At 36.8% G+C, this 18,893-nt stretch overlaps 1 protein-coding gene across 1 annotated transcript in view; it reads right to left on the reverse strand.

Annotated features, from left to right (window-relative positions):
• LOC123549147 (centrosomal protein of 72 kDa-like) overlaps positions 1–18,893 on the reverse strand; it is a 113,979-nt gene that overhangs the window by 46,807 nt on the left and 48,279 nt on the right. Inside the window, exon 5 of the mRNA XM_045336992.2 lies at positions 6,511–6,669. Within this exon, the coding sequence (XP_045192927.2) occupies positions 6,511–6,669 (159 nt within the window). The remainder of the gene's footprint in view (positions 1–6,510; positions 6,670–18,893) is intronic.

Below are 18,893 nucleotides of genomic sequence, written 5' to 3' on the forward strand. Positions count from 1 at the left end.
GTGGTCTTGGTTTTTCCCTACGGTCAATTATAAAAAAGTTACAATATAAGTTATTTATAGTAACAACTAAGGGAAGTTAATCTTAAAAAAAAAAAAAAAAAAAAAAAAAAAAAAAAATCAAAAAAAAAATTGTAAGTCCACACAAAAATCTTTACCAGGTAGAGACTGGTCAAAATACACCTCAAAATTGGATGTAGCATGCATGTTGTACTACAGAAAAGTGGTCTCGATTTTTCCCTACGACTAGTAATGAAAAAGTTACAATATAAGCTATTTATAGTAACAACAAAGGGAAGTAATTCTAAAGGGAACTGCGCATGACACTTCGTCTCATGATGGTGTATAATTGTGTCAAGTTACATCAAATCCCTCCATGCATGAAGAAGAATGCTTCGGACAAAGTCATTCTTGTATCTGACCTTTGGCCTCTAAGTGTGACCTTGACCTTAGACCTAGGGACCTGGTTCTTGCGCATGACACTACGTCTTGTGGTGGTGAACATTTGTGCCAAGTTATATCAAAATCCCTCTATGCATGAAGAAGAAATGCTCCGGACAAGGTTTTCATTCTTGTATCCTTTGACCTCTAAGTGTGACCTTGACCTTAGACCTAGAGACCTGGTTCTTGCGCATGACACTCCGCCTCATGGTGGTGAACATTTGTGCCAAGTTATATCAAAATCCCTCTATGCATGAAGAAGAAATGCTCCGGACAAGGTTTTCATTCTTGTATCCTTTGACCTCTAAGTGTGACCTTGACCTTAGACCTAGAGACCTGGTTCTTGCGCATGACACTCCGCCTCATGGTGGTGAACATTTGTGCCAAGTTATATCAAAATCCCTCTATGCATGAAGAAGAAATGCTCCGGACAAAGTCATTCTTGAATTTGACCTTTGACCTCCAAGTGTGACCTTGACCTTAGACCTAGGGACCTGGTTCTTGCGCATGACACTCCGTCTCATGATGGTGAACAACTGTGCCAAGTTTCATCAAAATCCCTTCATGCATGTAGAAGATATGCTCCGGACAAGGTCTGTGGACGCCGCCCGCCCGCCCGCCCGCCAGGGGCGTTCCCATAATACGTCCCGTTTTTCAAACGGGCGTATAAAAAGAGTAAGAAGGAATCAAGGTTTTTGTGAGGTTCCATGTGGGATGAAATTGACAATTTGATCAAAACTGTTTGAATGGACAAGGCTAATTTCGCAGATTTCCAGTAATTCAAGGGTCATAATCCAAGAGTGCCTGGGGCGATTTGGTTATCGAACTTGGCCGAGATATTATGCCAAAAAACATTGTCACCAAGTTTGGTGAAGATCGGATGAAAACTGTTCAACTTAGAAAGCTAAAAGGCTAAATTCAGTTTTTTTCGAGTAATTCAAGGGCCATAATCAAAGAGTGCCTGGGGTGATTTGGCTGGTTATTGAAACTGGCCAAGATATTATGCCCACAAACATTGTCAGCAAGTTTATGAAGATCGGCTGAAATCTGTTTGACTTAGAGAGCGGACATGCTTTTGGATGCCGACCGCCCACCCACCACTGGTGTTCACATTCAGAGATGGGCGTATAAACAAGAGGGCCAAGATGGCCCTAGGTCGCTCACCTGAGAAACACACCATAACACAGCATATTAAACAGAGTAAACATGTTTGACCTAGTGATTTCATGGAAAAAATATTCTGACCAATTATCATTAAAATTGGAGCAAAAATATTGAGTATAAGTAAATATTTTCTTTGATTTGACCTAGTGACCTAGTTTTTGATTCAAGATGACCCATATTCGAACTTGACCTAGATTTCATCAAGGCTATCATTCTGACCAAATTTCATGAATATCAATTGAAAAATACAGCCTCTATCGCATACACAAGGTTTTCCTTTGATTTGACCTAGTGACCTATTTTTTGACCCAAGATGACTCATTTTCAAATTTGGCCTAGATTTCATTAAGGTATTAGTAATCATTTTGACTTAATTTCAGGAAGATCAATTGAAAAATACAGCCTCTATCGCATATACAAGCTTTTCCTTTGATTTGACCTAGTGACCTAGTTTTTGAACCCAGATGACCCATATTCAACTTTGACCTAGATTTCATCAAGGCAATCATTCTGACCAAAATTCATGAAGATTAATTGAAAAATACAGCCTCTATCACATACACAATGTTTTTCTTTGATTTGACCTAGTGACCTAGTTTTTGACCTCAGATGACCCATTTTTGAACTTTGCCTAGATTTTATCAAGGTAATCATTCTGAGCAAATTCATGAAGATTAATTGAAAAATACAGCCTCTATCGCATACACAAGGGTTTTCTTTGATTTGACCTAGTGACCTAGTTTTTGACCCCAGATGACCCATTTTCGAACTCGGCCTAGATTTTATCAAGGTAATCATTCTGACCAAAATTCATGAAGATCAATTGATAAATACAGCCTCTATCGCATACACAAGATTTTTCTTTGATTTGACCTAGTGACCTAGTTTTTGACCCCAGATGACCCATTTTCAAACTCGGCCTAGATTTCATCAAGGTAATCATTCTGACGAAAATTCATGAAGATTAATTGAAAAATACAGCCCCTATCGCGTACACAAGGTTTTTCTTTTATTTGACCTAGTGATCTAGTTTTTGACCCCAGATGACCCATATTTGAACTCGGCCTAGATTTCATCAAGGTTATCATTCTGACCAAAATTCATGAAGATTAATTGAAAAATACAGCCTCTATTGCATACACAAGGTTTTTCTTTGATTTGACCTAGTGACCTAGTTTTTAACCCCAGATGACCCATTTTCGAACTTGGCCTAAATAACATCAAGGTAATCATTCTGACCAAAATTCATGAAAATTTATTGAAAAATACAGCGTCTATCGCATACACAAGGTTTTTCTTTGATTTGACCTAATGACCTAGTTTTTGACCCCAGATGGCCCAGTTTCGAACTTGGCCTAGATTTCATCAAGATAATCATTCTGACCAAATTTCATGAAGATCAGTTGAAAAATACAGCCTCTATCGCATACACAAGCTAAATGTTGACAGACGACAGACAGACGACAGAAAGACGCCGGACATCGAGTGATCACAAAAACTCACCTGAGCATTGCTCAGGTGAGCTAAAAAGTGGGAAATACTGGTGAATAGTGGGAAATACTGCAAAAATGACTCCAAATTCAAAGAAAATTCTGTTTTTTCTGTGACAAAAACATCAAATATCTAAGTGATGATTAATATTTAATTGAACACTTGCATGTGAAAAATACATACAAGTACTTAGCACATAATATATATAATACAGCTAACTGTTGAGAAATGGATTTAATTTTACATAGTTTAACCATCATAACACTCAATGATATCTATAAACATCCATGCAGAACCCATAGGTTCATTTTCACTATCAAATGATAAAATTATATCTGAACTAGAACTGTGTATTTTACTACATGTGTTACATGTGTAAAGCATAACTGAATAACATTAGGGCTGAATATTATGTTTTCTTGGATTTCATCTTTTAGTTAAACTGACCATAATACTGCTATATTTATTCTGAGTCAGCAAGACTACAACAAATGAGCACTCGTTTACAAGTGACTATGATAACAATAGTAAGCAGCATCAACATAACAAGAGCTGTCCGTAAGACAGCGCGCTCGACTTTTCTCAATGCTTGACTCTGAATTTGAGCTTTGCCAGTAAAAAAAAAAAAATCCAAGTTAAAAAGGGGCATAACTCTGTTAAAATTCAAATTATATATATGAGAATTGTGTCTCCTGGTGTAGACTTTGATAGTAAATAACTATTTTGAGTTTCAAGTCAGAAGCTTTAACAGTAACAGAGATACTTGACTTTATCAAAAATTTTAACAAAAAATCTAAGTTAAAAGGGTCATAATTCTGTCAGAATTCAATTAGAGTTAAGGGGACTTTTTCTCCTGGTGTAGACAAAGATGGTAAATAAGTATTTTAAGTTTCAAGTCAAAAGCTTTGATAGTAACAGAGATATTTGACTTTATCAAAAACTTTAACCAAAAATTCTAAGTTAAAAAGGGGCATAATTCTGTCAAAATTCAAACCAGAGTTATAGGAATTGTGTCTCCTGGTGTAGATTTTGATAGTAAATAACTGTTTTGAGTTTCAAGTAAAAAGCTTTAATAGTAACAGAGATATTTGACTTTATCAAAAATTTTAACAAAATTTCTAAGTTAAAAAGGGGCATACTTCTGTCAAAATTCAATTCAGTGTTACAGGGATTGTTTCTCCTGGTGTAGACTTTGATGGTAAATAAGTATTTTAAGTTTCAAGTCAATAGCTTTGATAGTAACAGATGTTTGACTTTATCGAAAACTTTAACCAAAAATTCTAAGTTAAAAAGGGGCATAATTCTGTCAAAATTCAAATCAGAGTTATGGGGATTGTTTCTCCTGGTGTAGACTTTGATAGTAAATAAATATTTTAAGTTTCAAGTCAATAGCTTTGACAGTAACAGAGATATTTGACTTCGTCAAAAACTTTAACAAAAAATTCTAAGTTAACAAAAGCTGTCCGTAAGACAGCGCGCTCGACTTTTCTCAGTGCTTGACTCTGAATTAGAGCTTCGCCAGTAAAAAAAAATCCAAGTTAAAAAGGGACATAACCCTGTCAAAATTATAATCAGAGTTATGGGAATTGTGTCTCCTGGTGTAGACTTTGATAGTAAATAACTATTTAGAGTTTCAAGTCAAAAGCTTTAATAGTAACAGAAATATTTGACTTTTTAACAAAAAATTCTAAGTTAAAAAGGGGCATAATTCTGTCAAAATTCAAATCAGAGTTATGGGGATTGTTTCTCCTGGTGTAGACTGTGATAGTAAATAAGTATTTTAAGTTTCAAGTCAAAAGCTTTGATAGTAACAAGAGATATTTGACTTTATCGAAATCTCTAACCAAAAATACTAAGTTACTAAGTTAAAAAGGGGCATAATTCTGTCAAAATTCAAATCAGAGTTATGGGAATTGTGTCTCCTGGTGTAGACTTTGATTGTAAACAACCATTTTGAGTTTCAAGTAAAAAGCTTTAATAGCAACAGAGATATTTGACTTTATCAATTAAAAAAAAAAAAATCTAAGTTAAAAAGGGGCATAATTCTGTCAAAATTCAAATCAGAGTTATGGGGATTGTTTCTCCTAGTGAAGACTTTGATGGTAAATAAGTATTTTAAGTTTCAAGTCAATAGCTTTGACAGTAACAGAGATATTTGACTTTATCAAAAACTTTAACCAAAATTTCTAAGTTAAAAAGGGGCATAATTCTGTCAAAATTCAAAGCAGAGTTATGGGGATTGTTTCTCCTGGTGTAGACTTTGATAGTAAATAACTATTTAAAGTTTCAAGTCAATAGCTATGATAGTAACAGAGATATTTGATTTTATCAAAAACGTTAACCAACGCTGACGCCGACGCCGGGGCGAGTGCAATAGCTCTACATTTTCTTCGAAAAGTCGAGCTAAAAAGTATAATAAGCTGTATAAAGAGAATAAGTGTAAGATTGATCCGAGTTATAATAGCAGCCAACTGACACAAATCTTCAGACACATTACTCTATAGATATTCAAATGATAATAAAATATGTATAGATGTCAACAATGAATGGGTTGTTAAGAAAATATATAAGTGTAAAAAAAAAGCAAGCAATAGGCATTATAAGACATTTATTATAGGAAGTTACAAGTTCAGAGAAATAAACTGAATTTTGTAATAATTTATTGAAATAACACAAACAGGTGCTATTAAATTGTTTCTAACATGTGATATGGTCAACACCAGTGCCTGAGGCATAGTGCACTAATACTGTCACTGATTCCTACCAACTAATGAGTGTCTTGAGTATTGTCATTGACTTCTCATCTTATGTTAACACAAATGGATTGGTATGAAGGGATTATGAAAATAGTCTAGGGGGTATAGCTTATCTAAAGAATAAAATATATTGGTCTGAATCATATTTCCCAGTATTGCCCGGGGATTACCAGTATTTCCCAGGATTTCCCTGTATTTCCCGCCGTCCTGGGAAATACGAGCATTCCCGCTTTAATGCCCTGATTGGGGGCACAAAAAAACTTAAGGTCCAGACACTGAACTGTGATCTATCTGTTCCACAGCACAAAAGATCATTTCAGCCCAAAGCTCTAGACCACTGAGCCACAGAAGAACTTTCAAACTCAAAGAGTTATGGGACCTGGTATGTAAACTCTACAAATACATTGCAAGTTTCAACTTGATACCTGTACTGGTTTCGTAGAAGGAATCTGATGGGTGGGAAGGATTACGATTCCAAAATAGCCTTCTAAACAAAGTATAATAACTTTATTCATTCTACAATACTTCATACAAGTTATTTGCAAAATGTAAAAAAATGCCTATAACCAATGACCTACAGGCCCTAAAGTGTGTCAAGACCAAAAGGTACAACAGATATATACAGATTTTTATAAAGTCTTTGTTAGATATTCAGACATACCTCTTCCACTTCCAACAGTTTTCACATGCTCTGCCCTTGGGTTAGGGGGCCTGGACTGTGGTTCCTCTTGGTGGGGGAAATGTGTCATTTCTGTAGCTTGACTAGAACTATAATGTATTAGGGCACCCTGTCGCTCTCTGTCTCGTACACCACGATCATCTAGATAATGGATAGTAATGAAGATAATTTAAGCATACAATACCAAAGACAAGAGAGCCATATTGACCCTATATAACTAATCTGACTCCAATGGGTGCATGTTTCATGGTAGAGGACCTCTACACAACACTATATCTAAGCTTTAGGTCTTGAGGTTTTAGACAAAAAGGCAGTGAACCCATGGATGGAGCTCATTTGACCCCAGGGGCAGGATTAGAACAAACTTGGTACATTACATAATTTTCAAGCTCATCAACTCCAGGCCTCAGACATGAAGATTATTCATTTTTTTCTATTATTAGTCTACGTAACACAAGTGAACCCTTGGGTGGGACCAATCTTAACCCAAGGGGCATGATTTGAACAAACTTGATAGAGGTCTGAGAACCACTATGCAATGCAACCTGCCAAATATCTAAGTTCTTGGCCTTGCTGTTTTGAAAAAAAAAAGACTGTTAAAATCTTCCCTTTTGCTTGTCCTGGCAACCAGGATCTGCATAGAATGGAATTCTTTGAACAAATTGGCAGAAGATCTGATGATGCAAAGAACATCCAAGACAAGTTTCATCAACTTCCACCAAACAGTTTAAGAGGATAAGTCATTTGAAGAAAAGTGTAGACGTACAGAACAAACTTGGTAGAGGACCACTACACAATGCCACATGCCAAATATCTAAACTCTGGGTCCTACAGTTTAGTCAAAGTGAAAGTCAACCAAGGGGTGGGGCCAATTTAGACCCCAGAGACATGATTTGAAAATTTTGGAGGAGGATTACAAATAATACAACATGCTTTATATCTCAGCTCTGGGTTATGCAATTTAGGAGAAGATAATTGTTGAAGTTTTTTCCCTTCTGGTTGCAACCAGAGTTCTGCTTGGAATGGAATTCTTTTAACAATTTTGGTAGAGAACAATGCAATAATCATCCAGGCCAATTTTCATCACCTTCAACCAAACGGTTTCAATGCAATGTCGTTTGATGAAACGTGCTGACAGACGGATAGAAGGCAGACAGACAGATGAGCTAAAATAAAGAAACAGTTTCAATCAAACAAGACTGACCATCTATACACCATTTTAAATCATAACAAAGACTGATCAAATATACACCTTCTTATAGTCATATCCAAGATTGACAATCTACACACCTGACAGTCATAATGCTACGTTTACACTTAGCCACGATGTCCCCAATTTAAAAAAAGCACAGAACTCAACAATTTATTGCTTGAATTTTGTATTACTTCACTTTCCTATGCTTTCTTACGCTCTCAGTACGTTTTGTTACTACCTGTAGCGTTCTATTATGAAACTAACATGATTCTGGTCAAGATCTCCCACGATTTTCATCACGTTCTCTTAAGTTCTCTTACGATTACCACAATATGCTATCACGTTTTGTTTAGATCCCTCACGTTATCAAGTTCTGTTTAGCTCTCCTATGATTTATGGCCATGACTGGATCAAGACTGTCACGTTTTGAGCACCATTGGAGTATAAATAGGAGGCATGGGTCATCCTCTCATTTTCTAGAGAGGAAGAAGATGCTGAACTTGGCAATTTTCGTGTATGCCTATATAGTTACTCATCGGCAGCAGGAACAAGGGACAGAACAGGGCAGGATAGAAGGGAGAGGAATGAGAAGAAGAAATAGAAGGCCTAGGACCTGCTGGGTAAGACCATGTTTAAGTGGAAACCGAAGGCACCAATTGAGACAATACTCTCAACTTTTCAACAGAGAACTCGGGCGTGAAAATGTTGGTTCCTACGTCAACTATGTAAGGATGCCTCTAGATCTGGTGGAACTTTGAATCGTGTTTCCAAGTTCACCAAGATCCCCCTACGATGGAGCATCAAGGTCTGATGGGCTACATTAAGGTCTGTTAAGCTGTACTACACTCTACTACGATTTCCACGTTCTATCACGCTCTCTCAGGATTTAACGATAAATCGGGAACATCGTGGAAAAATTTTTGACTGTCAAAAATTTTGTCATGATCCTTATGATCATCGTGATTCCACCAAGCTCCCTCAAGATCACCATGTTCAATCCCATGAGCCCCCATGGTCACCATGCTTCTCTCAAATTGTGGACATCGTGGCTAAGTGTAAACGCAGCATTACCAAGACTGACCATCTATACACATTCTTAGTACAGTCATAACCAAGACTGACAAGTTATACAACTTCATAACTGTGATTGATCATTTATACACCTTCTACAGTCATAACCAAGATTGACCATTTATACACCTTCTTACAGTCATAACTGTGATTGATCATTTATACACCTTCTTACAGTCATAACCAAGATTGACCATTTATACAACTTCTTACAGTCATAACAGAGATTGACCATTTAAACACCTTCTTACAGTCATAACTGTGATTGATCATTTATACAACTTCTTATAGTCATAACCAAGATTGACCATTAAACATACACCTTCTTACAGTCATAACTGTAATTGACCATTTATACAACTTCTTACAGTCATAACTGTGACTGACTATCTATACAACTTCATACAGTCATAACCAAGATTGACCATTTATACAACTTCTTACAGTCATAACTGAGACTGACCATCTAAACAACTTCATACAGTCAAAACTGTGACTGAATATTTATACAACTTCTTACAGTCATAACCAAGACTGACCATTTATACAACTTCTTACAGTCATAACTGAGACTGACCATCTATACAACTTCATACAGTCAAAACTGTGACTGACCATTTATACAACTTCTTTCAGTCATAACCAAGATTGACCATTTATACACCTTCATACAGTCATAACTGCGACTGACCATTTATACAACTTCTTACAGTCATAACCAAGATTGACCATTTATACACCTTCATACAGTCAAAACTGTGATTGACCATTTACAGTCATAACCAAGATTGACCATCTATACAACTTCATACAGTCATAACCAAGATTGACCATTTATACAACTTCTTACAGTCATAACTGAGATTGACTATTTATACATCTTCTTACAGTCATAACTGTGATTGACCATTTATACAACCTCTTACAGTCAAAACTGTGATTGACCATTCATACAACTTCTTACAGTCATAACTGTGACTGACCATTTATACAACTTCTCACAGTCATAACCAAGACTGACCATTTATACACCTTCTTACAGTCATAACTGAGATTGACCATTTATACACCTTCTTACAGTCATAACTGTGACTGACCATTTATACACCTTCATACAGTAATAACCAAGATTAACTTTTATACACCTTCTTACAGTCATAACTGAGATTGACTTTTTATACACCTTCTTACAGTCATAACTGAGATTGACCATTTACACAACTTCTTACAGTCATAACTGTGACTGACCATTTATACAACTTCTTACAGTCATAACCAAGATAAACTATTTTTACACCTTCTTACAGTCATAACTGAGATTGACTTTTTATGCATCTTCTTACAGTCATAACTGAGATTGACTTTTTATACACCTTACAGTCATAACCAAGATTAACTATCTATACACCTGCTTACAGTCATAACCGAGATTGACCATTTATACACCTTCTTACTGTCATAACTGAGATTGACTATTTATACACCTTCTTACAGTCATAACTGTGAATGACTTTTTATACACTTTCTTACAGTCATAACCAAAATTGACCATTTATACACCTTCATACAGTCATAACTGCGATTGACCATTTATACAACTTCATACAGTCATAACCAAGACTGACCATTTATACAACTTCTTACTGTCATAACTGAGATTGACTATTTATACACCTTCTTACAGTCATAACTGAGATTGACCATTTATACACCTTCATACAGTAATAACCAAGATTAACTATTTATACACCTTCTTACAGTCATAACAAAGACTGACCGTTCATACACCTTCTTACAGCCATAACCAAGATTAACTATTTATACACCTTATACTTACAGTCATAACTGAGACTGACTTTTTATACACCTTCTTACAGTCATAACCAAGACTGACCATTCATACACCTTCATACAGTCATAACTGAGACTGACCATTTAAACACCTTACAGTCATTACTGTGAATTACCATTTATACACCTTCTTACAGTCATAACCAAGATTGACCATTTATACACTTATTACAGTCATAACTGAGACTGACCATTTATACACTTTCATACAGTCAAAACCAAGACCAAGACTGACATTTTACACTCCTTCTTACAGTCATAACCAAGACTGACATTCTACACTCCTGCTTACAGTCAAAACCAAGACTGACATTTTACACTCCTTACAGTCATAACTAAGACTAACATTCTACACTCCTGCTTACAGTCAAAACCAAGACTGACATTCTACACTCCTTACAGTCATAACCAAGACTGACATTCTACACTCCTTTTTACAGTCATAACCAAGACTGACATTCTACACACCTTACAGTCATAACCAAGACTGACATTCTACACACCTTCTTACAGTCATAACCAAGACTGACATTCTACACACCTTACAGTCATAACCAAGACTGACATTCTACACACCTTACAGTCATAACCAAGACTGACATTCTACATACCTTCTTACAGTCATAATCAAGACTGTCTATCCATACATCTTACAGTCATAACCACATTACCTTGAATAAGAATCAAAAGTAGTTTTTTAAAGAATAAAATACAAGTTTCTAGTAAAGCAGTAGAATGGAGTAATTCCATCTTACACTCAGCCTAGTTTAAACAATCACCTACTGCCTGTTATTAATGTCTAAGATTCCCTTTAAATGCAATCACCTTTTGAGAAATATGCTCTAGACATTTTAATGTAAACAAGAGGACCATGATGGTCCTGAATCGCTCATCTGTTCCCACATGACCCAGTTTCGAGTATGACGTCGTTTTTTCTATTATTTGACATAGTGACCTAGTTTTTGAGCTCATGTGACCCAGTTTTGAACTTGACCTAGATATCATCAAGATAAAAATTCTGACCAATTTTCATGAAGATCCATTGAAAAATATGGCCTCTAGGGAGGTCACAAGGTTTTTCTATTATTTGACCTATTGACCTAGTTTTCAAAGGTACATGACCCTGTTTTAAACTTGACCTAGATATCATCACAGTAAAAATTCTCACTAATTTTCATGAAGATCTATTGAAAAATATGGCCTCTAGAGATGTCACAAGGTTTTTCTATTTTTATACCTACTGGCCTAGTTCTTGACCGCACGTGACCCAGTTTAGAAACTGACCTAGATATCATCAAGGTGAACATTCAGACCAATTTTCATGAAGATCCATTGAAAAATATGGTCTCTAGAGAGGTCAAAAGATTTTTCTAATTTTAGACCTACTGACCTAGTTTTTGACCACAGTTGACCCAATTTCAAACTTGACCTAGATATCATCAAGATGAACATTCAGAAGAACTTTCATACAGATCCCATGAAAACTATGGCCTCTATAGAGGTCAAAAGGTTTTTTTATTATTTGACCTACTGACCTAGTTTTTGACGGCACGTGGCCCAGTTTCAAAATTGATCTAGACATCATCAAGGTGAACATTCTGACCAATTTTCATGAAGATCCATTCAAGGGTATGGCCTCTAGAGAGGTCACAATGTTTTTCTATTTTAAGACCTACTGACCTAGTTTTTGATTGCAGTTGACCCAGTTTCAAACTTGACCTAAATATCATCAAGATAAACATTCAGACCAACTTTCATACAGATCCCATGAAAAATATGGCCTCTAGAGAGGTTACAAGGTTTTTTCATTATTTGACCTACTGACCTACTTTTTGAAAGCACGTGACCCACTTTCTAACCTGACCTAGATATCATCAAAATCAACATTCTGACAAATTTTTATCAAGATCCATTCACAAGTATGGCCTCTAGAGAAGTCAAAAGGTTTTTCTATTTTTAGACCTACTGACCTAGTTTTTGACCGCACATGACCCAGTTTCGAACTTGACCTAGATATCATCAATATGAACATTCAGACCAACTTTCATACAGATCCCATGAAAAATATGGCCTTTAGAGAGGTCACAAGGTTTTTCTATTATTTGACCTCCTGACCTAACTTTTATTGGCACATGACCCAGTTTTCAACTTGACCTAGATATCATCAAGATGAACATTCTGACCAATTTTCATGAAGATCTTGTGAAATATGTGGCCTCTAGAGAGGTCACAAGGTTTTTCTATTTTTAGAACTACTGACCTAGTTTTTTAAGGCACATGACCCAGTTTTGAACTTGACCTAGATATCATCAAGGAGAACATTCTGACCAGTTTTCATGAAGATCTTGTGAAATATATGGCCTCTAGAGAGGTCACAAGGTTTTTCTATTTTTAGACCTCCTGACCTAGTTTTTGAAGGCACATGACCCAGTTTCGAACTTGACCTAGATATCATCAAGGTGAACACTCTGACCAATTTTCATGAAGATCTTGTGAAATATATGGCCTCTAGAAAGGTCACAAGGTTTTTCTATTTTTAGACCTACTGACCTAGTTTTTGACCGCACGTGACCCAGTTTCGAACTTGACCTAGATATCATCAAGGTGAACATTCTGACCAATATTCATGAAGATCTTGTGAAAAATATGGCCTCTAGAGAGGTCACAAGGTTTTTCTATTTTCAGACCTACTGACCTAGTTTTTGATGGCACATGACCCAGTTTCGAACTTGACCTAGATATCATCAAGGTGAACATTCTGACCAACTTTCATAAAGATCCCATGAAAAATGTGACCTCTAGAGTGGTCACAAGCAAAAGTTTACGCACGCACGGACGGACGGACGACGGACGCTGCGCGGTCACAAAAGCTCACCTTGTCACTTTGTGACAAGTGAGCTAAAAACAGCACAAATCTGTTAGTTCTAAACCTTTGTCTTGCTAAAATATCTCTAGATATTCTTTTTGTCACCTGTATATGTACTTTTAACATCATTCAGATATCTTCATATTTAAACAAGAGGACCATGATGGTCCTGAATCGCTCACCTGTTCCCACATGACCCAGTTTTGAGTATGATGTCGTTTTTTCTATTATTTGACATAGTGACCTAGTTTTTGAGCTCATGTGACCCAGTTTTGAACTAGACCTAGACATTATCAAGATAAAAATTCTGACCAATTTTCGTGAAGATCTATTGAAAAATATGGTCTCTAGAGAGGTCACAAGGTTTTTCTATTATTTGACCTATTGACCTAGTTTTTTAAGGCACATGACCCAGTTTCAAACTTGATCTAGATATCATCAAGGTGAACATTTTGACCAATTTTCATGAAGATCCATTCAAGGGTATGGCCTCTAGAGAGGTCACAAGGTTTTTCTATTTTAAGACCTACTGACCTAGTTTTTGACCGCAGTTGACCCAGTTTCAAACCTGACCTATATATCATCAAGATAAACATTCAGACCAACTTTCATACAGATCCCATGAAAACAAGAGCTCGTCGAACACGAAATGCCCCCCTTGATGCATTTAGTAATTGCACAAGGAACAGAAATTATATGCTCACTGTAAACAAAAGTACTACCATTCTGGTTTAATCTGACCTTGACCTTTAACCTATTAACCTAACAAGAGATTACAGATTGATCTTGGCGCCAGCCGCTGAGCCATTTTTGAATGTTCCAAATTTCAAGACTCAATGTCAAATTTCATTTAGGTACAAAACAATGTGTATGTGGTCCAAATTTGAAAGCGGTGGCTTGAGAAATGTGAAAGCAGGTCACTAGATCAATTTCAAGGTAAAGTTCATTTCGGTAAACAGAACTATGCATATGCTTCAAATCTGGAGGCTGTAGCTTGAGAAATGTGAAAGTAGGTAATAGATAAAAATTAATGTAAAATTTCAATTCAGAACACAAAAATATGCAAGCAGTCCAAATTTGAAGCCTGTACCTTCAAAAATGTGAAAGTAGGTCACTAGGTCAATCTTAAGATCAAAGTTCATTTCGGTACACAAAACTATGCAAGTGGTTCAAATTTGAAGGCTGTAGCTTGAGAAATGTGAAAGTAGGTCACTAGGTCAAAATCAAGGTCAAATTTTATTTTGGAACAAAAAACTATGCATGTGGTCCAAATTTGAAACCTGTACCTTCAAAAACGTGGAAGTAGGTCACTAGGTCAATAACAAGGTCAAAGTTTTTTTCAGTACACAAACCTATGCATGTGGTCCAAATTTGAAGGCTGTAGGTACAAAAATGTGAAAGTAGGTCACTAGGTCAAGATCAAGGTCAACTCATGTCAAGGTTCATCTTGCCTCTCAAAACTATACATGTGGTCCATGTGGTCCAAATTTGAATGATGTAAGTTATGGACATGAAGATTCTAAGTTTTTCCCTATATAAGTCTATATGAACCATTTGACCTCTGAGGCAGGGCCATATTTGACCCGAGAGGGATAACTTGAACAAACTTGGTAGAGCACCACTAAATGATGCTACATTACAAAATACCAAAGCCATAGACTTTGCGGTTTGGACAAGAAGATTTTCAAGTTTTTCCCTATATAAGTATATGTAAACCATGTGACCCCCAGGGCGGAGCCATATTTGACCCTAGGGAAATAATTTGAATAATCTTAGTAGAGGATCACTAGATGATGTCATATACAAAATATCAAAGCCCTAGGCCCTGTGGTTTTGGACAAGAGGTTTTTCAAAGTTTTTTCCTATGTAAGTCTATATAAACCATGTGACCTTAGGGGTGGGGCCATATTTGACCCCAGGGAAATAATCTGAACAATCTTGGTAGAGGACCACTAGATTTTACTACATACCAAATATCAAAGCCCTACGCCCTATGGTTTTGGACAAGAAGATCAGAAACCATTTAACTGTTCCTGGCCAATGTGACCTTGACCTTTGACCTAATGACCTCAAAATCAATAGGGGTCATCTGCTGGTCATGGCCATCCTAACTATCAATTTTCCTGACACTAGACCCAAGCGTTCTTGAGTTATTGCCTGGAAACCATTTTATTGTTCCTGGTCACTGTGACCTTGACCTTTGACATACTGACCTCAAAATCAATAGGGGTCACCTGCTGGTCATGACCAACCTCCCTATCAATTTTTGTGACCCTAGGCCTAAGCTATCTTGAGTTATCATCCGGAAACTGTTTTACTGTTCAGGGTCACTGTGACCTTGACCTTTAACATACTGACCTCAAAATCAATAGGGGTCATCTGCTGGTCATTACCAACCTCCCTATCAACTTTCATGATCCTAGGCCCAAGTGTTCTTGAGTTATCATCCGGAAACTGTTTTACTGTTCAGGGTCACTGTGACCTTGACCTTTAACATACTGACCTCAAAATCAATAGGGGTCATCTGCTGGTCATTACCAACCTCCCTATCAACTTTCATGATCCTAGGCCCAAGTGTTCTTGAGTTATCATCTGGAAACCGTTTTACTATTCAGGGTCACTGTGACCTTGACCTTTGACATACAGACCTCAAAATCAATAGGGGTCATCTATGGGTGATGACCAACCTCCCTATCAACTTTCATGATCCTAGGCCCAAGCGTTCTTGAGTTATCATCCGGAAACGGATAGGTCTACATTCCGACCGACCGACCGACAGACCGACCGACCGACCGACCTACCGACCGACATCTGCAAAACAATATACCCCTCCTTTTTCAAAGGGGGGCATAAATATGGCCTCTAGAGAGGTCACAACATTTTTTCATTATTTGACCTACTGACCTACTTTTTGAAGGCACGTGACCCACTTTCGAACTTGACCTAGATATCATCAAGATGAACATTCTGACCAAATTTTATGGAGATCCATTCACAAGTATGGCCTCTAGTGAGGTCACAAGGTTTTTCTATTTTTAGACCTACTGACCTAGTTTTTGACCACACATGACCTGTTTTGAACTTGACCTAGATATCATCAAGATGAACATTCAGACCAACTTTCATACAGATCCCATGAAAAATATGGCCTCTAGAGAGGTCACAAGGTTTTTCTATTATTTGACCTACTGACCTAGTTTTTGAAGGCACGTGATTCACTTTCAAACTTGACCTAGACATCATCAAGATGAACATTCAGACCAACTTTCATACAGATCCCATGAAAAATTAGGCCTCTAGAGAGGTCACAAGGTTTTTCTATTATTTGACCTACTGACCTAGTTTTTGATGGCACGTGACCCAGTTTCGAACTTGACCTAGATATCATCAAGGTGAACATTCTGACCAATTTTCATGAAGATATCATGAAATATATGGCCTCTAGAGAGGTCACAAGGTTTTTCTATTTTTAGACCTACTGACCTAGTTTTTGACCGCACGTGACCCAGTTTCGAACTTGACCTAGATATCATCAAGGTGAACATTCTGACAAATTTTTATGAAGATCCATTCATAAGTATGGCCTCTAGAGAGGTCACAAGGTTTTTCTATTTTTAGACCTACTGACCTAGTTTTTGACCGCACGTGACCCAGTTTCGAACTTGACCTAGATATCATCAAGATGAACATTCAGACCAACTTTCATACAGATCCCATGAAAAATATGGCCTTTAGAGAGGTCACAAGGTTTTTCTATTATTTGACCTACTGACCTAGTTTTTGAAGCCACCTGACCCAGTTTCGAACTTGACCTAGATATGATCAAGGTGAACATTCTGACCAATTTTCATGAAGATCTTGTGAAATATATGGCCTCTAGAGAGGTCACAAGGTTTTTCTATTTTTAGACCTACTGACCTAGTTTTTGACCGCCATGACCCAGTTTCGAACTTGACCTAGACATCATCAAGGGGAACATTCTGACCAATTTTTATAAAGATCCCATGAAAAATGTGACCTCTAGAGTGGTCACAAGCAAAAGTTTACGCACGGACGGACGGACGACGGACGCTGCGCGATCACAAAAGCTCACCTTGTCACTTTGTGACAGGTGAGCTAAAAACTAGAACACAGGGTGTGCCCCCACTGGCACATTTGTCTCAAATAAGGGGCAAAAATTAAAATGTTTGCAGTCTTAAGGGGGTATAGCCCTCAATAAACATTTTATATTAAAGATTCATTATTCTAGGCCATATACATTTTGAGCTATGAGCATCATAAGCAAAACAAGAGGGCCAAGATGGCCCTAGGTCGCTCACCTGTGTAACACACCATAACAGTGTAAACATGTTTTACCTAGTGATTTCATGGAGACAAATATTCTGACCAATTTTATTAAAATTGGACCAAAAAACGTGGCCTCTTGAGTGTAAACAAGCATTTTATTTGATTTGAACTAGTGACCTAGTTTTTTACCCCACATGACCCAGATTCGAACTTGTCCAAAATTTCATGAAAACAAACATTCTGACAAAGTTTCGGGAAGATTGGAGCAAAAAAAGTGGCCTCTAGAGTGTATACAAGCTTTTCCTATGATTTGACCTAATGACCTAGTTTTTGACCCCATGAGACCAAGATTTGAAATTGTCCAAGACTTCATGATAAACATTCTGACCAAAATTTATGAAGATAGAATCAACAAGTGAATGAAGTATTGCCATGCAATACAAAGTACTGGAAGGCACCTAATTTTCTCTACTGCAGTATAACATAATGAACTGATATCTGTCAATGATGTATAAACAATATTGTACTACATATACAATATGTTATAACAACACACTTGGATTAAAATGTGCATATATAAAACCCCACAGTTGTTTTCATATTGAATTTTTTTGGCTGATTATAAAAATGTTATCATGTAAGTTATTTATAGTAAAAACAAAGGGAAATTAATCTTTCAAAAAAAATCAAAAAAAAATCTATATAATATAAGTCCACAAGAAACTCTTTACCAGGTAGAGATAGGTCAAAATACACCTAAAAATTGGATGTAACATGCATGCTGTACCACAGAAAAGTGGTCTCGATTTTTCTTTACCGCCAGTAATAAAAAAGTTATAATAAAATCTATTTATAGTAAAAACAAAGGGACGTAATTCTAAAAACAAGGGTGCCTCATGGTGGTGAACATTTGGTCCAAGTTACATCAAAATCCCTCCATGCATGAAGAAGAAATGTTCCGTACAAAGTCATTCTTGAATTTGACCTTTGACCTCTAAATATGACCTTGACCTTAGACCTAGGGACCTGGTTCTTGCGCATGACATGTTGTCTCATCCAGGGGAATATTTGTGCCAACTGATATCTAAATCCTGC

The sequence above is a fragment of the Mercenaria mercenaria genome, chromosome 6, assembly GCF_021730395.1.
Source record: "Mercenaria mercenaria strain notata chromosome 6, MADL_Memer_1, whole genome shotgun sequence".
NCBI lineage: Eukaryota > Metazoa > Mollusca > Bivalvia > Venerida > Veneridae > Mercenaria > Mercenaria mercenaria.